Consider the following 23,147-nt stretch of genomic DNA (forward strand, 5'->3'; position numbering starts at 1 on the left):
CAGAAGCAGTTAAATAGTTTTACACAGACCTTAATGGCTGGAGTAAACACAAAAGATCGTAGTTTCTTCATGCAGCCTAGTTAAGAAATTGTAATTAGTTTTAGGATGACTATAATTGCACAATTAAATAAATAAAAATTGCGTCTTGATTTGAACAAACAGCAATTTAATTAAAAATTTAATCAGTCAAGATTTTATGGCGAACAAGTTTTACTTTGTCAATGTTCTTCGGTTTGCTGGAATAAACATTACTTTTTAAATAACATCACAGAAAGAAAGTCTGGTTCCTATACATCCGAAAACCGTCGATTTTTTCCGTTATATTAAAATTGTGTTTATCAGTAGAAATCGACTGAAAAATTAGCAGGATTATCTGACGTACATCCAATTTTCGTATGTCACTAATGTATTTTATGTTTAAAGTCCCCATGCAGTGGAATGATGCACGAAGGAAACGATTTTGAAAGCACTCAAACATCGTAACGAACACCAGTCACACAGATCTTTTCTACACAAAATTTTGTATTCAGCTGTGTGATTCATGTTCTGGCCATTATGTATTTGTAACTCGTTATTTCCTTAGTTTCTGGATTGAAGGTTCAATGCATAGGGCGCTGGTCTTACAAGCCAGTTGTCGTATGTTCGAGCTCTGACCTCAATCAGTAAGATCATAGTATTATCCATGTAATAATTATGTACGCTATGAATTGGCTGCGAAGTCTGTTGAAACAGAAAGACTGAATTCCATAAACGAAATGTAATGCGAAGACTTTGCTTTCTTTCCTTAGATACCGAAGAAAGGACAAAATTACGTATAATGCAATGTACAATTCCTTCCTTTGATACATCCAGTTGACGCACCCTGTGTAAGACCTACAACTGACTGGTATATTCACAAGTTTCTATGATCTACTAGAACCACAGTCTCATTGACTTAATGGGATGGAGCAGTGATTTCCTAATAGTCTATCTTCAAAGGAGAAATGAAGCTTTCGTTCAAAGTAAAGTTATTCAGTATTTTCAATATTAAAGGGTGTTTTTAAGATGATTTGAAATTTCAATAAAACATGCCAAATCATGAAATGACAATTTTTTTTGTTTGGTGAATAATTGTTTGACATTTAATATTTAAATATGATTTCGGGCATATGGCCGCTAGGACTATTTTTCACAAAGGTCATTCTGGAGGGCTTTTTCAAGCATTTGATGGAGTAATTCAGCAATGACACGTTGAATATTGGTTTCCAAAGCATGAATCGTTGCTGGTTTATCCACATAAACCAATGACTAAACGTATCACCACTAAAAGTGAAGTCAAATCACACGAACGCGGAGGTCAATTCACCAGTTCTTTTCTCGAAATAATATTGTCGTTGAAATGTTCTTTCAATAAGTCGATTGTTTCGGCCGCAGTATAACAAGTGGCCAGTATAACAAGTGACCATCCTGTTCACATTTCGTCCACATATTTTGAAGATTTGGCAACACAAATTCATTGATCATGGCTCGGTAGCGATTTCCATTCACGGTAACGCTTCGTCCTTCCTTATTTAAAAAGAAATAAGGACCGATAATTTCAACAGCCCATAGACCGCATCAAACAGTACATTTATCGGGTTGCATCGGTAATTCTTGAACAGTGTGTGGATTATCTTTGCTTCAAATTTAGTAATTACGTTATTTATAGTGGTTTTAGACAAACGATTATGTGCACCATAAAATTCACAAAGGGCTCTATAAACAGTTTTAATTGAATACTGATTTTGAAAATAAATTTCTACGATTTGGAAGCGTTGTTCTGGAAATAGCCTATTCATGATTATTTGCTAAACAATACTGAGTAGAGAGTACACTCTTTGAAATTACTTTAAAGGCAATAGAGTAATCCCTATTGAAAAAAACACACCTCATAAAAAACACTCGTTATAAGCCCAAAAAAGTGGAAATTTTTTTTCTTTATTTTAATTCTAAGCATAACACATGGGCTGAAAAGTCACGGGCCTAACAAAGTTAACACGGTTTTGTTGGTTCAAAATTAACTTCATTCATCAACGTAATCTCCATCAAGACCAACGCAATCATTCCAGCGCCGTTCAAACATTTCAATACCATTTTTGTAGAACGATTTATCTTTTACCTCAAAAAGGGCTTAGTTTCAGAGATAATCTTTTCATTCGTGCGAAATTTTTTACCGGCGAGTATTTCGTTCAGATCTGTGAACAGTCAGTAGTCGCTGAGAGCCAATTCTGGCGAATACGGTGGATGTAGGAGCCTTTAGACGTTTTATTCATGTAGTTTTGTCATTGTTTTAATTGACTTGTGGCACGGTGCGTTGTCTTAATGTACAATTTTTTTACCATATGCGGTCTTTTTTCTGCAGTTCCAGACTTTAAACGCTCCTATCACGCTATACACTGAAGTCTTTTTTTATGCGAGTTTACGTACCGCATAAAAAACCGCAGATTTTAACTCTGAAACTTCGCATAAAAAAACCGCATAACTCTGAAAATTCGCATAGAAACAGTCGCCTAAAATAAACCGCATACAAAACGGACCTCAGTGTATAATATTCACTGTAAATGGTATTTCCGTTCTTAATACAGTAGATAAAAATTACACCATCCCACAATACCATTTCAGCCGATTGTTGGGCTTTCGGGCGCTTTGTACGAGGTTCACCAGTTGCTGCCCACTCAGATGTCGATCGTTTTGATTCCGGAGTGAAGTCATGAATCCATGTTTCATCCATTGTCACATATCGACGCAGAAATTCCGGTTTGTTACGTTTAAACATGGTCAAACACTGCTCAGAATCATCAACACGTTCTCGATTTTGGTCAACAGTGAGCAAACGCGAAACCCACTTTGAACAGAGCTTTCTTATAGGAAAATGGTCGTGCAATATAAAGCCAGCCAACACGTTCTTTTGATATCTTTACGATGTCAGTTAACTCATGCAACTTCACTTTTCGATCATTAAAACGATTTTGTGGAGTTTAATGTTTTCTGGTGCTACCGCCTCATTCAGACGTCCACGTAGCACTTTTCAAACCATTGCTTCGCTTGGACTGTATTTTTTCACAGTGCAGTGTAAAACTAAAACACGAAATTGTTTTTGATCCATTGCACAGTGGTCCGAAACGGGAAATTAGCGTGACAAAAATATTTTCACTATTAAATATTAATTTTTTGTAGTTGGTGTCTTCACAAAAGTTGTTTATAATCAAATGGCATGAGCATGAACTTAGCGAGGCACCCCTCACCGATGATAACGCAAATAGGTGAATAATTTGTTGCTAATTAGTTACGGCAATTTTGAATTTCTTGCTCCATTTTTTTAAAATTTTTTGAGTACTTCGCTAAGTTCATATGAAGTTAGCGAAGCCCCCCTCCCATATATGCTTCAAAACAAATCGAAGCCCATTGAATAATTTATTGCTAATTAGTTACAGTAATTTTAAATTTGTTGCTCATTTTTTTTAATTTTTTTTGAGTACTTCGCTAAGTTCATATGAAGTTAGCGATGTCCCCCTCCCAAATATGCTTCAAAACGAATCGAAACCCAGTGAATAATTTGTTGCTAATTAGTTACGGTAATTTTGAATTTGTTGCTCAATTTTTTTTAAATTTTTTTGAGTACTTCGCTAAGTTCGTATGAAGTTAGCGAAACCCCCTCCCAAATATGCTTCAAAACAAATCGAAACCCAGTGAATAATTTGTTTCTAATTAGTTACGGTAATTTTGAATTTGTTGCTCAATTTTTTTTAAATTTTTCTGAGTACTTCGCTAAGTTCATATGAACTTAGCGAAGTACTCAAAATTATAAAAAAGAAATTGAGCAACAAATTCAAAATTACCGTAACTAATTAGCAACAAATTATTCACTGGGCTTCGATATGTTTGAAGCATATTTGGGAGGGGGGTTTCGCTAACTTCATATGAACTTAGCGAAGTACTTAAAAAAATTTAAAAAAAATTGAGCAAGAAATTCAAAATTACCGTAACTAATTAGCAACAAATTATTCACTGGGCTTCGATTTGTTTTAAAGCATATATTGGAGGGGGGCTTCGCTAACTTCATATGAACTTAGCGAAGTACTCAAAAAAATTGAAAAAAAAATTGAGCAACAAATTCAAAATTACCGTAACTAATTAGCAACAAATTATTCACTGGGCTTCGGTTTGCTTTAAAGCATATATTGTAGGGGGGCTTCGCTAACTTCATATGAACTTAGCGAAGTACTCAAAAAAAAAAATAAAAAAAATTGAGCAACAAATTCAAAATTACCGTAACTAATTAGAAACAAATTATTCACCTATTTGCGTTATCATTGGTGAGGGGTGCCTTGCTAAGTTCATGCTCATTCAAATGGCGGTCCTTTTGATGAAAAATGTTACTAGGGTGGTCCTCATTTAGATTGAAATCTGAAATCTAACTTTCTTAATTGAACTCAAACATGATTTAGTTGTACAATAAAGTTGTAGGAAATTTTATTTTGAGCAACTTTGCTGAAAAAATCACCTCTCTAGCTTTTCATTTGATCGAGTTACACCAATTTTCCTGAATAAAAGTAGGGTGGCTCCTGAAAATTCCCTTTTTTTGTTCTAACTTTTTTGTGAAGCGTTCTACGGAAAAGTTGTCTTCAGAAGACACCAACTACAAAGAACTAATATTCAATAGTGAAAATATTTTTGTCACGCTAATTGCCCGTTTCGGACCATAGTGCATTTTTCTGTAAATAACAAAAGTTGCGTCACTCTTAGCACAATAACTCACAAACTAAAGAATAGAATATCATAAAATTTTTACAGCAATAAAATTAGTATCAAGTACCACGATAAAATGGTGTATGGTTTTTTCGATTTTCGATAAACAGAACAGTCGGAATCATGGCAGCAGTAGAGCACCTCTTCTTTTTTATCTGTTCCTTTTGATCGATGCATCTCCTGAAATGTAATGAAAAAAATAACAAAATGAAAAAATAACACTTTTTTTCTTTGCATCGAAATGCAATGTCTATACTGACGTGCCGAACATTTTTTCCATTTTTTTAAAATTTTTTGAGTACTTCGCTAAGTTCATATGAAGTTAGCGAAGCCCCCCTCCCATATATGCTTCAAAACAAATCGAAGCCCATTGAATAATTTATTGCTAATTAGTTACAGTAATTTTAAATTTGTTGCTCATTTTTTTTAATTTTTTTTGAGTACTTCGCTAAGTTCATATGAAGTTAGCGATGTCCCCCTCCCAAATATGCTTCAAAACGAATCGAAACCCAGTGAATAATTTGTTGCTAATTAGTTACGGTAATTTTGAATTTGTTGCTCAATTTTTTTTAAATTTTTTTGAGTACTTCGCTAAGTTCGTATGAAGTTAGCGAAACCCCCTCCCAAATATGCTTCAAAACAAATCGAAACCCAGTGAATAATTTGTTTCTAATTAGTTACGGTAATTTTGAATTTGTTGCTCAATTTTTTTTAAATTTTTCTGAGTACTTCGCTAAGTTCATATGAACTTAGCGAAGTACTCAAAATTATAAAAAAGAAATTGAGCAACAAATTCAAAATTACCGTAACTAATTAGCAACAAATTATTCACTGGGCTTCGATATGTTTGAAGCATATTTGGGAGGGGGGTTTCGCTAACTTCATATGAACTTAGCGAAGTACTTAAAAAAATTTAAAAAAAATTGAGCAAGAAATTCAAAATTACCGTAACTAATTAGCAACAAATTATTCACTGGGCTTCGATTTGTTTTAAAGCATATATTGGAGGGGGGCTTCGCTAACTTCATATGAACTTAGCGAAGTACTCAAAAAAATTGAAAAAAAAATTGAGCAACAAATTCAAAATTACCGTAACTAATTAGCAACAAATTATTCACTGGGCTTCGGTTTGCTTTAAAGCATATATTGTAGGGGGGCTTCGCTAACTTCATATGAACTTAGCGAAGTACTCAAAAAAAAAAATAAAAAAAATTGAGCAACAAATTCAAAATTACCGTAACTAATTAGAAACAAATTATTCACCTATTTGCGTTATCATTGGTGAGGGGTGCCTTGCTAAGTTCATGCTCATTCAAATGGCGGTCCTTTTGATGAAAAATGTTACTAGGGTGGTCCTCATTTAGATTGAAATCTGAAATCTAACTTTCTTAATTGAACTCAAACATGATTTAGTTGTACAATAAAGTTGTAGGAAATTTTATTTTGAGCAACTTTGCTGAAAAAATCACCTCTCTAGCTTTTCATTTGATCGAGTTACACCAATTTTCCTGAATAAAAGTAGGGTGGCTCCTGAAAATTCCCTTTTTTTGTTCTAACTTTTTTGTGAAGCGTTCTACGGAAAAGTTGTCTTCAGAAGACACCAACTACAAAGAACTAATATTCAATAGTGAAAATATTTTTGTCACGCTAATTGCCCGTTTCGGACCATAGTGCATTTTTCTGTAAATAACAAAAGTTGCGTCACTCTTAGCACAATAACTCACAAACTAAAGAATAGAATATCATAAAATTTTTACAGCAATAAAATTAGTATCAAGTACCACGATAAAATGGTGTATGGTTTTTTCGATTTTCGATAAACAGAACAGTCGGAATCATGGCAGCAGTAGAGCACCTCTTCTTTTTTATCTGTTCCTTTTGATCGATGCATCTCCTGAAATGTAATGAAAAAAATAACAAAATGAAAAAATAACACTTTTTTTCTTTGCATCGAAATGCAATGTCTATACTGACGTGCCGAACAAAAAAGTGTTTTCGACTTTTCTGGCCGATGCAGGTTTGGTCATTCAGGGGTTAGCCAAATTTTGTGCTAGGGCACATAACCGAATATTTGATATGTTCACGTTTCGTCTTTGACTCATCAGAGCATAGCAGTTCAAATTGAACTGCTTTATGCAAAACTCGGCAGTTCAATTTGAACAGCTAAGCAGACATAAAGTTTCTGCTATTCACAGAACACTTTTTTCTTTGCATCGAAATGCAATGTCTACATTGACGTGCCGAATGTTTTAACGGTTTCTCAAAAAAGGCCACAAAACAGGCCTCAAAAGTGGCAGTTGAGTGACAATTCAAAAGAGAAATATCAATTTGTTTGATACATTTTTACACTAGTATTTTTTTTTAATATGCATCAATAAGTAGCGGAGAAAATTCAACAATGGCAGTTTTCCTAAGATTGCAAGTAGAACCTTAACCATGCGGTCTTACCCAACTAACGATCTATTTTATTTTCTGTCGTTTGTCCAGTATTTAGAGTAATTTTGTCCATTTTGACACTTAGTTGGTAGCTTGAACAACAAGGAACTTTTGGGCGTTCAGTGCGTTTTTCAAATTTAAATACGTAAATGTTTCCCTAGGTTACAAAGACTTTTAGAAGAGGGTTTATTTGTATTTTTTTTTCATAACCAAGTCCTGTTATTTTTTCTCTTAGAAAAAAAAGGTGGTGCTCTCATTACCATATAGCAATTGTTGAAGGGCATTTTGTTCATAGATAGCATCTTCGTCCATTCCGTTGTCGTTGGTATGGATGCTGGAAGCATTTTTGTTTTGCTTCTACGTCTTCTCATTGTCTCTGTTGCACTTCGAAGAGTTACAGTCGGTTGTAATTGTAGCAGACGCATCTTGTTGTACATTGACTGCTGTTGATGGTTTAGTAAATGGTACAAGTGCTGGGGCAGCAGGGACTATGTCTAAGGGCTTGACGACCCCTCCCCCGGCAACTGCGAGTTGTAGGGCTTGCCTAGGATGCGGTGGGGTTTGGCAGTGGGCTCTGCTAATCCTCTACAAAAAGCTGCATGTATCCGCAAGCAAGTCCTACCAAAGCGATCGTGTGCCGCTCAAAGTGCACAAGCCCAACGGGAGTGCCGACTCGGCACGTTAGGACTAACGCCAGTGAGGTCCTAACTATGGTATACTGGCTACCACACCATCCATGGATACGACACGGTAGATCGGAATATATAGAGAAACTAGGGCTGACAGCTGCGGTATTCTACTCCTTCAGTAAAGCAGGGTGGAACCGGCTTGAAATGGCGAGTAGGCTAATGCCGCAGCTGCCTTCCGTCCCATAAAACCGTGGCAGGCCTTATGGCACGCCGTCTCACCTTCAGCCACCTGGTTGGGATGACTGGGTGGAAGTAGGTTCAGATGCCCTTTTCCTGATTTGCGCTGATCCGGCTCTGAGCGTAAAGCCAACCCTCGCATGGCCTCACTGCACCGCATAGGTAACCATGGGATCATGATAGCGACTACTTTCGGCTGGGTTTGACGGCAGCCATAAGGGGGACCCATATAAAATCATGAGTTCAACACCATCAACATCGGCGTCGAGTGAGGAGGTAAACCCTTTCGCAAGAGGGGGTTTGAGGAGGTCTCCATCCAGAACGGGTGCGAGAAAGGAGAGCGAAGCAGTAGCTGAGGAGACGAGCGACAGCAATGTCCACGTCAAACCAGTGAACCAGCCTGAGTCCCAGGAGCGAGCGAAGGAAATAATCAAGCCGAGTATGACAGCGGTCATAGAACAGCTCGACGCGATTATTGAATTCGCGCAGGAGAAATCCAACATCAGCAAGGAGCTGAAGGCGAACTTGCTGAAGCTACGTAAGGCCGTGAACGTAGCTAAAAGGGACCAAGAGGCGTTGATAGTGCGGCTAGAGGGTGGCGGAAAGTCGGAGAAGTGTTCTCAAACAGAGCCCTTCATCTTCGATACCGACAAAAAACAGGAGGCGGTCGACTATGCGCTCCGGCTCACGATTGAGCGGAATAAACAGCGCCGGAAACGCGCCAGGGATTCTCCAGGCAGTAAACGCCTGACTCCCAAGGCCAAAAGGAGCAAAGACCATGGCGGAATTGATGGGGCGAAGGAACGTGGCGAGGGGCTCAACCCAAACCTCGGCACTCGAACCCCGGATCCGAGCCATGTAAGCGAACCCGGCGAGAATCCATGGGTGAAGGTCGCCAAAAAGAAAAAGGTCCCAAAAGAGGCCGGGCCCATTCCCGCGAGGAAGGCTAGGGACAAAGGAGAGGCTTTGTTGGTTAAGGCCGACAAAGAAAAGTACGCCGATGTGCTCAAGGCCATGCGGAGCGAGGCAAAGCTTGCTGAGCTTGGCAAAGAGGTTCGCAGCATTCGTCGTACGAAGACGGGAGAGATGCTGCTCGAGCTTAAAAAGGGAGCTCAGGGCGGAACGGAGCTTGTTGCGCTTGCCCAACAAGTCCTGGGCGATACGGCCGAAGTTAGAGCCCTGCGTAACGAGGTTGCACTCCAGTGCAAACGGTTGGACGAAATCGCCACCGCAGAAGAACTTGCCATGGCCATCAAGGAGCAAGGAGGTGTGGATGTCTCACGGGAATCCATCCGCATGAGGAAAGGACCACAGGGCACCCAGATAGCTACATTTAAGCTATCGGCCACGGATGCCAATAAGGTCCTCAAAGTGGGCAGGCTAAAGGTCGGATGGTCGGTATGCCCAGTGACCGCTTACCAACCGCCGGTGGTCGACATGTGCTTCAGGTGTTTCGAACCTGGCCACAAGTCGTGGAATTGCAAAGGCCCAGACCGGAGCAACCTCTGCAAGCGTTGCGGCGGCGAGGGGCACAAGGCGTATGCATGCGAAAGAACGCCACGTTGCATGCTATGCGCGAGCAAGAAGAAGGCCACAAACCACGTCATGGGCGGACCTACTTGCTCAACAAGTGGAGGGAGTAAATCAGCATGCAAGTAATACAGCTGAACCTTAATCACTGTGCAGCTGGCCAGCAATTGCTGCACCAGTCAGTGACGGAATGGGGCATTGATGTCGCGATTCTTTCGGATCCCTATCACACACCGGTAGATAACGGGAACTGGGTGTCTGACGAAGCCAAAACGGTGGCGATCTTGACGACTGGTCGATACCCAGTGCAAGAGGTGGTGAAAACACAAGCGGAGGGAGTAGCCATAGCTAAGGTAAACGGAGTTTACTATTGTAGCTGCTACGCACCACCGAGATGGTCAATAGACCAGTTCACTCGGATGGTCGACATGTTGACCGCAGACCTGGTGAGTCGGAAGCCGGTGGTGATAGCCGGAGACTTCAATGCCTGGGCAACGGCTTGGGGCAGCCGCTTCACCAATAGGAGAGGACAGACGTTACTGGAGGCCCTCGCCAAGTTGGACGTCATGTTAGCGAATGATGGACTGAAAAGTACCTTCCAGCGGAACGGAGTCGAGTCGTTTATCGACCTGACTTTCTGTAGTCCCGGCCTAGCTGGAGATCTTAATTGGAGAGTTGATGATGGCTACACCCATAGCGACCATCTAGCCATTCGCTACACGATCGGCCAATTGGCGAGAAACACAAGGAGGAGTAATACTCCCAAAACTCTTGCGTGGAAGGTGGCTAACTTCGACCGCGAAACGTTTTGCGCTGCCCTCGAATTAGAGGAGCACAACGCGAACCTGAGAGGGGACGAGTTGGTCGCTATCTTGTCACGGGCGTGTGACGCGACCATGCCTAGAAAGGCTCAACCGAGGACCAATAGACCACCGGTCTACTGGTGGAACGAGCAAATTGCACGCCTTCGCGCATCCTGCCTCAGGGCTAGAAGAAGGATGCAAAGAGCTCGATCAGCGGAGATGAGGATGGAGAGGAACACGGCGTTCAAAGCGGCGAAGCTAGCACTAAACAAGGCCATCAGCGCAAGCAAAAGAGCCTGTTTCGACAAGCTATGCGAGGGAGCCAACTCCAACCCATGGGGCGATGCCTACAGGATGGTGATGGCCAAAACGAGAGGGGCGCTAGCACCCCCTGAACGTAGTCCGGCGAGGTTGAAGGAGATCATAACGGTCCTCTTTCCCCACCACGACACGTCCCCCTGGCAGCCAGCTCCGCTACCAGCGAATGAAGTCGTAAAGGTGACGAACGAGGAGTTGCTCACTGCGGCGAGATCGCTCGATACAAAGAAAGCCCCGGGGCCAGACGGTATCCCGAACGTGGCTCTAAAGGCGGCTATAATGACTAAACCGGACATGTTCAGGGAGGTCATACAGAGATGTCTGGACGAGCGTATGTTCCCAGACATTTGGAAAAGACAAAGGTTGGTACTATTACCGAAACCTGGGAAACCCCCAGGCGATCCTTCGGCGTATAGACCAATCTGTCTGATAGACACTGTGGGTAAGCTCCTTGAGAAAATCATCCTCAACAGGCTAGCCCCCTTCATAGAGGAGGCAGGAGGACTGTCCGGTCAACAGTACGGGTTCCGCAGAGGCAGGTCGACGGTGGACGCCATAACATCGGTGGTAACCACGGCGGAGGTAGCTATACAGCGCAAACGACGAGGGATCCGCTACTGTGCGGTAGTAACGCTAGACGTCAAGAACGCGTTCAATAGTGCTTGCTGGGCAGACATTGCTGATTCCCTACTTCGACTAGGAGTACCGGAAGGGCTGTACAAGATTCTGGAAAGCTACTTCCAGAACCGAGTATTGCTCTATGAGACCGACGAAGGCACACGTAGCACTCCAATCACGGCTGGAGTACCACAGGGATCTATCTTGGGCCCGATCCTGTGGAATATAATGTACGATGGAGTACTGAGGTTGAGGCTCCCTCCGGGTGTCAAGATAGTCGGGTTCGCGGACGACGTCACGCTGACAGTCTACGGCGAATCCATCGAAGAGGTCGAACTGAGTGCATCACACTCAATCTGCTTGGTGGAGGACTGGCTGCGTAGCAGGAAACTGCAACTCGCGCACCACAAAACAGAAGTGATGGTGGTAAATAACCGCAAATCGGAACAGGAGGCGCTGGTACATGCCGGAGACTGCGTGATCCCCTCCAAGAGATCACTGAAGCAATTGGGTGTGATGCTTGACGACAAACTCAGTTTCAGCAAGCACGTTGAATACGCCTGCAAGCGCGCATCAACAGCGATCGCGGCGCTCTCTCGTTTGATGGCCAACAGCTCGCCTGTGCGCTCCAGTAAACGAAGGTTACTGGCAGGAGTGGCAGTTTCGATCCTCAGGTACGGCAGCCCGGTATGGGCGTCGGCACTGAATGTGGAACGCAACGCACAGATGCTGGAGAGTACGCATAGACTGATGTGTCTTCGCGTAATCAGTGCATACCGCACTGTATCGAGGGATGCGGCCTGCGTGGTTGCAAGCATGATGCCTATCAGTCTGATAGTGAAGGAAGACGCGGAGCGCTACAGCATGCGAGGAGACAGGAACGCCCGTAGGGCCTCCAAAGCCGCTTCTCTACGCAGATGGCAACAAGAGTGGGACAGCTCAACCAAGGGCAGGTGGACACATCGGCTCATACCTAGGGTCTCGAGCTGGTTAGATAGACCTCACGGAGAAGTGAACTTCGGCCTGACGCAGTTCCTCACAGGGCACGGGTGCTTCAGATGGTACCTCCACAGGTTCGGCCACGCGACATCCCCTGTATGTCCTGGCTGCCCAGACGAGATCGAGACGGCTGAACACGTCTTGTTCGCATGTTCCCGTTTCGCGGCTCAAAGGAGTGAGCTACTGGAGGCATGCGGCAGGGACACCACACCGGAAAACCTGATCCAGAGAATGTGCCACTGCGTAGAGAACTGGAACGCAGTGTCGACCGCGGCATCCCAAATTGCGGGAATATTGCAGCGGAAATGGAGTGCGGATCAACAACAGGTCAGCCGCGTACCGTAGCAGGCTCAAGAGGGATCAGCGAATAAACGTCGGTCCGGGAGAACCTTCTTCGTCGGGAAGCTCTTCGTCGGAGTAGTCTAGATCCATCGTCGGGGACTAGACGAGTAGTACGTAAAACTGTTAGGATCGTCGGGGCGCCAGTGAACCGGAAGCTTTCCTCCAACCGGAATCACTGGATCGACCCAGGCATCCTCTCGGTCGGGCGTTGACGGGTATCGAAGGCGTCGGTTTCGGGAGGGCCTCCTTCGTCGGGGAACTCTCCGTCGGTGTAGGCTAGATCCTTCGGCGGGGGCTAGTCGAGTAGCCGCCACAACACCGATTCGAGTCGTCGAGGCGCCAGCGAACCGGAAGCCATGCTCCAACCGGAATCGCGGGACCGACCTCGGCACTCCATCGGGTGTCCCGTGTGGTGTAAGAGACTCGGTGTCGGGAGATTCTCCTTCGCCGGGGAAATCTCCGTCGGAGTAGTCTAGATCCTTCGTCGGGGACTAGACGAGTAAATCGTGGTGTAATACCGCTAGGATCGTCAGGGCGCCAGTGAACCGGAAGCTTTCCTCCAACCGGAATCACTGGACCGACCCAGGCATCCTCTCGGTCGGGCGTTGACGGGAATCGAAGCGTCGGTTTCGGGAGGGCCTCCTTCGTCGGGGAACTCTCCGTCGGTGTAGGCTAGATCCTTCGGCGGAGACTAGTCGAGTAGTTCCGCGACGTAGCATCAGTTTTGGGTCGTCGAGGCGCCAGTGAACCGGAAGTTACCCTCCAGCCGGCATCACTGGACCGACCTCGTCATCCAACTGGTCGATCCCTTGAGAGCAGGATGCTGATCCCCATTCTGCATAAATCTGGGGAGGGTGCTGTGAGCACCAATAGCCTTCCACCCCGAAGTAATACCTAGCGGTGGTGCCGGGGAGGTAGGGTTGGAGATCCAAGGTGTTTTAGTGGGTAGTTCCAATCAACAGTTGGGTAGTCCTGTGGAGAGTCCCACACTCCGTGCGTAAATGCATTTCACCTTGTAAAAAAAAAAAAAAAAAAAAAAAAAAAAAATGGTACAAGTGCATGCTTAACACCGGTGGTCCCAAAACTAGTTGATTTACTTGACACCTGTACGGAGGAACTTTGATCAATGTTGGTTGTGGGTGTGTTTTGTTAGTTTGCTCGGAAGGCTTACCGGCTTAGAGTCATGTCACATGTCAGGCCAAGATTGTTTCAGTTTTCATTGTTTTTGCAAAATGCCGGCGCTTGCAAAATGCCAGTTACTCATTGTTGCTCCAAAATAGGAGTTAAAATCCCAAAATAGGAGTTAAATGAACCCATTTATTGAATTAAAAATCTCATTCCTATTCAATAAGGCATTATTTTTTATGTTTTTCATTCGGTTTACTTAGTGAATGCTCCCAACCCGAAATTCAAATAAAAAAAGAACCTAAATTTAGTGAATAAAGCAGGTCAGAATGATGCATTAGTTCAAAGGAAAAAAATGTTCTCATGCAAAAACAGTGTTCATTTCAAGCCACGGAAAAGTGAAAACACCAACTCGTGGGCCTTGTTTGTTATGCTACGAGTGGGTTATTGCATGTTTACCTCATAGAACTATTCCGTATATAGTTATGTTTTTTTTATTTATTACATTTAGCACTATTAATCTGTATCCACTGTTTTTTCTCTCTTCTTTTCTCGAATGGACGCTGTTGCTCCCGTTTGCGCACACACACATCATAGCTGCACTATCCACTCGAGCCAGAGGCGGCTGCTATGAAGCTGCTTGGGGGCCATGACGATGGCGGCGGACGGGGAGCGCCTATCCGGTCACAGGACGACGCCGCAGTGGGCTACGTTTTTCAGCGGCATCCAAACGAGACCGAGTTCAATCAGTTTGCTCAAAAGCAGTCCCGGTGGGCTTCCGGGGACGACGCCATCATCGATGTGAGTAGTGCACTGTGTTTAGATGTATGTTCTGAACTTGTCCTTGATCAAATTAATGTTTCTTCTTATTCCAGAACCAAGACAAATGGAAATACAATCCGACCCTTACCAACAACAGTACGGGCGGATTGCTTCCACCGCCGACCATGCCTTCGATGAACAAACATCAAGCACATCAGCAAATGCAGGCCCAGCAACAGCAGCAGCAGCAACTGCCAATGATTAACCATCCTTCCCAGCTGGCGAACCATTTGAGCCACCAGAACCATCTCAACCAGACAATGCTCAATCACACTGCCATGGGCAATGCGGCGGCAGCAGCAGCGGCTGCCGGCGGTATGCCAACGATGCAAATGCCAATGCAGGGCGCCGGAATGTACGATCACCTGCACCCGCCGAATGTGAATGTCAATGGCGTTGTGCCGAAACATCCGCAGGGCCAGGAGCAGTTAGTTTTTCTCGGTGGTGGACAGCAGTACGGTGTCCTGGCTCCCCAGAATCAGTACATCGCGAGGAACAACGCAGCGGTAAGTGAACGGATTTTCTTGGTTATGCCGGTTCGGTGATACCGGATTACAATGGTTCTTGATTCTCGAAATTGAAACTAACCCGTACCTCTGTCATGGTGCAAAATCCGAGAAGCACGCGTTGACGTCGCATATGAATAATTCGCTCGACAGCATAACCCCAGTTTTAGCGTGTTAGGATTTGTTTTAAAGCAACATGCTGTTCAGCAAGACTCATCTAGTTCGTTTGAATTCCAACTGGAAGCAATGCGAAAAGTGCGAGGCTACGACTGTCATTATAGGTACTCACAGTTAGCACTGACCGTCGGAAAACACGAATCGGAAAGCAAATATTGCAGTTGTACAGCGTGTAAACAACACCTTACATCCTTGCAGATACGCTGCAGTTGCACACTGAACGCGGCATTCAGTGTCAGTGCTAAAAATGATCGGTCGCATATTACGAATCGCCTCCAAAGTTTACTGCAGAAAGAGCCTCCTCCTTAGTTCGTAGCGAAGAGCCCGTCATGTCATTGACCTGCCTCTCCGTTACCGACTAAGCCCGTGACATAATTTAAGAACAGGCACTTGGTTGGTGGTGAATGAGAAGACACACACAAAAGCCGGCTCTGCAAACAAGTTCTCGTCTTCGGCGACGGCAGAGCGCGGTGGCCGGCCTGCTGCTTCGTGTGGCGATTTTTGCCCGTCCTTGACTGTACCGCGCAAAAGCCAAACACCTTTCGTCAAGGCACACATATAGGCATCTACACCTAGTTTATTCGTCTGCTTTTATGTGGTTTCCTCTCTTTATTGTGCGGCGCATTACGCTACGCGAAGGATGGAGTTTTCTATACTCACGGTTACACGGGCCCACGTTGATGGCGACTGGCACACAGGTACGGCGGCGCTCTCCAGTGTGGAATGGGAAATCCGGTAAAGTATAGAATTATGGTCAGTGTGCTCCAGCTGTGTGTTTGTAACAGCTAATGCATAGAGGATAGAGCAGCTATTTTTTGCACACCAATCTGATGTTATGCTATTCTTTCGTATCTTGATTGTGCTCATCTAGTAGTTCAAGCACACATGCAAAGAATAATTGACTGTTTTAAAGCATGAAATGATTTTTTTTTGCTTTCTATCATTTACTGATTTGAAACGTGTTTCTGACAAGTCTTTTAAATGAGCCGCTGTAACAACCAACATCAAATTGAAGCAGAAAAATATTGTTTGAAATGTGACTTTTGCAATGATCCTGCTATGGTTTGAAAACACGTTCCAAAATTTGAACAAAGTAGGGCAGACCTATCGGAATTTCTTCAATTTGGGTCACAATTCGTAAAATTAACTCGAAAATGACTTTTATTGTTCAAATATTGATAATTTGGTTCTATTTGATAAATATTATGTTGCTGAACGAAACATTGAAAAAAGATTTTTTGCCATATAGACCTTTGGAGGGGAGGCCCGGAAGGCCGATTGTTATATACCCTTTGATTCAAATGAAAGGTATCGCGGTCTTATAGTCTGATATTGAATTTTATGCGGATCGATGTTCCGATTCGAAAGTAATGAGGTGAAATGTGCAAAAAAAAAATGAAAAACAGTGCACTCGATGTTTTCGGAGACCACATAAGCGATTTTCTTCAACTCGAATTCAAATTAAAGGCCTTATAGTCCCATAGCCTTCTATTGAATTTCATCCTGATCCGACTTTCGGTTCCGGAGTAGCGCGGTAAAAGGTAAAGAAAGCACGCGATTTTTATCAGTTTTAATCCATCTACTGGTGTGATTCTACCTTTCTCATGTTACTCACACTGTCATAAATGTTACTATACGTTTTTTTCAAAAAAAATCCTGAAATCTGAATAAAAAACGTGAATAATCCACCTAGCAGTGAGATGATACCTTTTTTTTATCAATCCGCATGTGTTTTTTGCATGAATATTCTTCGGTGTTTAAGTTTTCATTACATTATTTTAATGACCGTCGTTTTAAGCGACAATTTGAGATTGTAATCACTCATTACTCTGTAATGTCGAAACTGCAAATACAATCGAATTTAAATCTAGAAGTGTGATAATCGATTAAACATGCCTTGATATGTAAGTTCCACTTTAGAGTTTACGGTAATTTAAGGTACTTCCAGAGCCGGTATTCAGGAACCAGCATAACCCAAACCGATTCGTATGGCCATATGACGAATAAATTACAGTTTTGAGTACTACTTTGAAGCTTAATTGGATAAAATTCATTATTTTTGTATGTATGTATAAAACTAATTAATTTTGTATATAAGTTTAATTCAATTTGAATTTTTGTTTCTGAAATTTGATTAGGCTTTTTTGAGAAAACGATTGAGCTTTGAGAAACGATTTTATACTGGAACCGGAATTCTAAAATCGGTATGGCCGAAGTCAGATAAATTCACCTGAATAGCTGTATAGTTTACATTTGTTTCAAAATATTTGAAAATCAGTGAAGACATCTTTGAGAAATCATAGCACGAATTAAATTTTTAGGTGCCTTCTGAATCGACAACTGAATACCACTAAAACTGAAAAAAGTTAATTTTTTTTATCGACTATCCAAATCTGCTAACCCGATAAACCTGATTAATTTATGTGGAATAGACATTTTTATACTAATCACCCTGTATCCCCGAAACCGGAGGTTGGATCTGACTGAAGAGCAAGATGTTTTAAAGAATCTTGAAACTTTTCATTTGCATCTTAGATGATTCTTAGATTTCATTTGAATCTTAGATCGGTTCAGCCATCTACGAGAAGAATGAGTTACACAATTTTGATTTCGTTTCATATATCATCCTGTAGTTCCGGAACCAGAGGTCGGAACCAAACATAATTTAGGAACTTTGTTTGGGAGCATACGAATTTTCGTATGAATCTGAATTTGTAGAAAAGAAATTTTCAGAGAAAATTGAGTGAAATTATTTGTCACACACGCATTTGCTGATCTCGACGAACTGATTCGAATGGTATATGGATGTTATGTTCTTCCAGCATTTATTGCTGTAAGTAGTTTAAAACAATATAATTGAAAAAATTCTGCCATCATCTGGTTTATATATGTCATATTCGAACGATTATGTTGCCAAAAACGAGCCGTGCTAAAATCGGTCCGAGGCAAATTGTCATGAAAAAGGATGCTGTACACAGTCTTTTTGGTACTTAGAAACAATTGTATGTAACAGAATAAAAAATCGTGTTTTCCGTTGCTCCCAAGCATTGCTTTGTCATACAGCGCTCAAAACTCCTACTGCTGGAATAGGGCGAAAAGTCGTTTACACAAAAATTTCGATATCTCCGTTAAAAATGGACGGATTTTAACAATCTATGGCTTGTTGAATAGGTATTATCGTGCGGAATCTAAGTCTGAAAACATATTCTGTTTTCAAGGTCAATTGTGACAGATACTGTAAAAAAACTGAAAATTTTGACATAAAACTTCGAATAACTCAAAAAGTAAACATCCGATCTTAAAACCATTCAATAGCGTTTTGGGTGACGGGGAGACCTTTCATTTGCGACTAGTTTGATTAAAATCGGTCCAGCCATCTCTGAGATCTCGACCTCTTAGTTGACAACACACATACAGACACACACACACACACACACACACACACACACACACACACACACACACACACACACACACACACACACACACACACAGACATTTGCTCAGTTCGTCGAGCTGAATCGATTGGTATATGTCATTCGGCCCTCCGGGCCTCGGAAAAATTTTCGAAAGTTTGAGCGAATTCTATACCTATTTTTTATATATATAAAAAAAGGTAAAAAGAAAGTTTGGTCGGGCATAAACCATCATACCATACAAATTGAAACAGTTTTGAATAAACAAATTTAAAAGATGTTTTGAATGCTCTAAATTCCCAAAGTGGTCGATATAGACCCTTGGGTTCGACATCCTGTTTGCGGGGGTCGAACACTGACTGTGGGGGTCGACGAGGTCTAGAAATCTACCCCCTATTGTTTGATATAAGTTGTTATTTGAAATATTTAATATTCAAAAAGCAAGAAATTGAATTTTCAAAGGAATTTATTGATGTGGGTGTGAGGCCTAAGTTAATTTTAGTAAAGGTGTCCATGACCCAAAATAGTTTGGGAACCCCTGCTCTAAATGATGGTTTGAAATTTCGAACACACTTCACCCCGTAGCTCGGGAGCCGGATGTCGGATCCGGTTGAAATTCAACAGCAGTATAAAGGATCATAAGACTGTGAACGATCACAATTGGGTTAAAACCGGGGAAAAATAAACTATATAAAAAATCGATATCTCCTAAATAATTTTTTTTGTCAACAACTACATAAGCTTTATATTACTTGTTCAAAGATTTTTTCGTTTTTACCGTGTTATGTATAGAAAAGACGATCTTGAAATGAATATTTTTCTACTCAACACTATATAATTTCGGAACCGAAGTGGTATCCAAATAAAAGTCAGTATTGTTATACGAGTATGTGTAAGCTTTCATTCATTTTAATTTAAACACTTATTAATGTCTTTCCTGGCGTGCTGAGCGAAAATACGTGACTTTAAAATTTCTTCCTAACTTGCGAATTACGAGGTCTGTTCAAAAAGTTCCCGGAATTTTTTAATTGCGCGCGTCTGGGAGTCCGGTGGTCAAATTTTTTTTTTATTGTGTTGGTACATATGTCCCTAATGTATGGTGAAATTTTCAGTTGTATTCATTGTTTACATTCTGTCTTGTAGCGACTGGTGTAGACGTGTTTTTTGAGCTCGGCGATTTTTGTTAGTTTAAACAATGGAAGAATTGAAGAGTCAAAGAATTTGTATTAAATTTTGCGTGAAAAATGAAATAAAGTGTAACCAAGTGTGCGAAATGTTACAGAGAGCCTACGGTGAGTCTGCTATGAAAAAAACAAGTGTTTACGAGTGGTATAAGCGTTTCCAAGATGGCCGCGAAAACGTTGAAGACGACGAACGCTCCGGTCGACCCAGCACGTCAATAATCGATGAAAATGTGGGAAAAGTGGAAAAAATGATTATGGATGATCGCCGAATCACTATTAGAGAAGTTGCTGATGAAGTTGGAATATCAGTTGGCTCATGCCATCATATTTTTTCAAATGTTTTGGGCATGAAACGAGTGGCAGCAAAATTCGTTCCAAAACTGCTGAATTTTGATCAAATTTTTTGGCTAAAAACAAGACTTTAATCATGCCCCAACCTCCTTATTCACCAGATATCGCTCCGTGTGATTTTTTCCTGTTCCCAAAGTTGAAGAGACCCATGAAAGGACAGCGTTTTTCATCGATTGAAGAGATAAAGGCAGAATCGCTGAGAGTGCTACAGAGCATTACTATCAGGGGTGTTTCGAAGACTGGAAAAAACGCTGGCATAAGTGTATTATATCTAGGGGGGATTACTTTGAAGGGGACCATATAGATGTAGACGAATAAATAAATATTTTTTTAGAAAAATGAGAATTCCGGGTACTTTTTGAACAGACCTCGTATGCCAAATTCCAGCTTTCTAATTGATATTATTAACACAATGTGTCGGGAGCTCAGCAAAAATCTTTTCGTATATGAAAGATTCATGCCAGCTAACATACCATATATGAACCAGGACATTGTTCGGAATGTTTTTGCCTACATTGTGATTCGTAATACGAAAATATACTTTGAGCACATGTTTTCAAGTCAATGCTTTGTAGTTCAACCGCCTTAATCTTCTTTTTCCGGATAGTGCTGTTCTTGCAATAAGGTTATATTTCTACACAAGAGAATAGCGAACGGCTGTAGCTATCTGCAATCTCATAGATTATGGTTTCAGCACTTTCTATTGGTGTGTCATCAAGATAATACAATCAGATTGTGGCTTTGGGTTGCCACCAGAAAAGACTTCCAGTGTTAGTAGAATAGTAGCATCAAAAGAAACAGAAGGTCAGAGCTTCACAGAAAGGTTACAGAATAAACGGTTTGCTTAACTTTGCATACATTTACCTATGTAGGTAGGACACATAATGTGACACATAACTGTTTTGTTTATTAGGCAACCAGCACAGTATTCGTTCAATATTTCGTACTCTCGAAAACTAAGTTGGCTATTAGATAATAATATCTATTTAGGTTCCGTTAAATTCTTACTCCTATGTTTGCGTTGCATTGTTGCGATTGTATCAGCGAATTGCATGCTGATTTCGTCATCATTTCGTAGCGGAACCTGTTTTGTCCGATTTCATAGCCCTAATTCTGAATTCTAAATTCTTAATTCTTAATTCTTAATTCTTAATTCTTAATTCTTAATTCTTAATTCTTAATTCTTAATTCTTAATTCTTAATTCTTTATTCTTAATTCTTAATTCTTAATTCTTAATTCTTAATCCTTAATTCTTAATTCTTAATTCTTAATTCTTAATTCTTAATTCTTAATTCTTAATTCTTAATTCTTAATTCTTAATTCTTAATTCTTAATTCTTAATTCTTAATTCTTAATTCTTAATTCTTAATTCTTAATTCTTAATTCTTAATTCTTAATTCTTAATTCTTAATTCTTAATTCTTAATTCTTAATTCTTAATTCTTAATTCTTAATTCTTAATTCTTAATTCTTAATTCTTAATTCTTAATTCTTAATTCTTAATTCTTAATTCTTAATTCTTAATTCTTAATTCTTAATTCTTAATTCTTAATTCTTAATTCTTAATTCTTAATTCTTAATTCTTAATTCTTAATTCTTAATTCTTAATTCTTAATTCTTAATTCTTAATTCTTAATTCTTAATTCTTAATTCTTAATTCTCAATTCTTAATTCTTAATTCTTAATTCTTAATTCTTAATTCTTAATTCTTAATTCTTAATTCTTAATTCTTAATTCTTAATTCTTAATTCTTAATTCTTAATTCTTAATTCTTAATTCTTAATTCTTAATTCTTAATTCTTAATTCTTAATTCTTAATTCTTAATTCTTAATTCTTAATTCTTAATTCTTAATTCTTAATTCTTAATTCTTAATTCTTAATTCTTAATTCTTAATTCTTAATTCTTAATTCTTAATTCTTAATTCTTAATTCTTAATTCTTAATTCTTAATTCTTAATTCTTAATTCTTAATTCTTAATTCTTAATTCTTAATTCTTAATTCTTAATTCTTAATTCTTAATTCTTAATTCTTAATTCTTAATTCTTAATTCTTAATTCTTAATTCTTAATTCTTAATTCTTAATTCTTAATTCTTAATTCTTAATTCTTAATTCTTAATTCTTAATTCTTAATTCTTAATTCTTAATTCTTAATTCTTAATTCTTAATTCTTAATTCTTAATTCTTAATTCTTAATTCTTAATTCTTAATTCTTAATTCTTAATTCTTAATTCTTAATTCTTAATTCTTAATTCTTAATTCTTAATTCTTAATTCTTAATTCTTAATTCTTAATTCTTAATTCTTAATTCTTAATTCTTAATTCTTAATTCTTAATTCTTAATTCTTAATTCTTAATTCTTAATTCTTAATTCTTGATTCTTGATTCTTGATTCTTGATTCTTGATTCTTGATTCTTAATTCTTAATTCTTAATTCTTAATTCTTAATTCTTAATTCTTAATTCTTGATTCTTGATTCTTGATTCTTGATTCTTGATTCTTGATTCTTAATTCCTAATTCTTAATTCTTAATTCCTAGTTCTTAGTTTTTAGATTTTAGTTTTTAGTTTTGAGTTTTCAGTTTTTAGCTTTTAGTTTCTAGTTTTTAGTTCTTAGTTTTAAGCTTTTAGGTTTTAGTGTTAATTTTTTAGTTTTTAGGTTTTAGGTTTTTAGTTTTTAGTTTTTAGTTTTCAGTTTTTAGTTTTTAGTTTTTAGTTTTTGTTTTTAGTTTTTAGTTTTTAGTTTTTTAGATTTTAGTTTTTAGTTTTAAGTTTTTAGATTAGTTTTAATTCTTAGTTTTTAGTTTTTAGTTTTTAGTTTTTAGTTTTTAGTTTTTAGTTTTCAGGTCTCAATTCTTCATTCTTAACTCTTTACTCTTAATTTAATA

The 23,147-nt window shown here is 40.0% G+C and overlaps 1 protein-coding gene across 5 annotated transcripts in view; it reads left to right on the forward strand.

The window, feature by feature from the left end:
• Positions 1-23,147, forward strand: part of LOC131427908 (maternal protein pumilio) — a 325,778-nt gene that overhangs the window by 25,605 nt on the left and 277,026 nt on the right. For all 5 annotated transcript variants that reach the window (XM_058591489.1, XM_058591488.1, XM_058591487.1 and 2 more), the window contains 2 exons: positions 14,402-14,605; positions 14,680-15,132. In XM_058591489.1, the coding sequence (XP_058447472.1) occupies positions 14,435-14,605; positions 14,680-15,132 (624 nt within the window). In that variant the 5' untranslated portion in view covers positions 14,402-14,434. The remainder of the gene's footprint in view (positions 1-14,401; positions 14,606-14,679; positions 15,133-23,147) is intronic.

Source organism: Malaya genurostris, chromosome 2 (assembly GCF_030247185.1).
Source record: "Malaya genurostris strain Urasoe2022 chromosome 2, Malgen_1.1, whole genome shotgun sequence".
In the NCBI taxonomy this organism is placed as follows: Eukaryota; Metazoa; Arthropoda; class Insecta; order Diptera; family Culicidae; genus Malaya; species Malaya genurostris.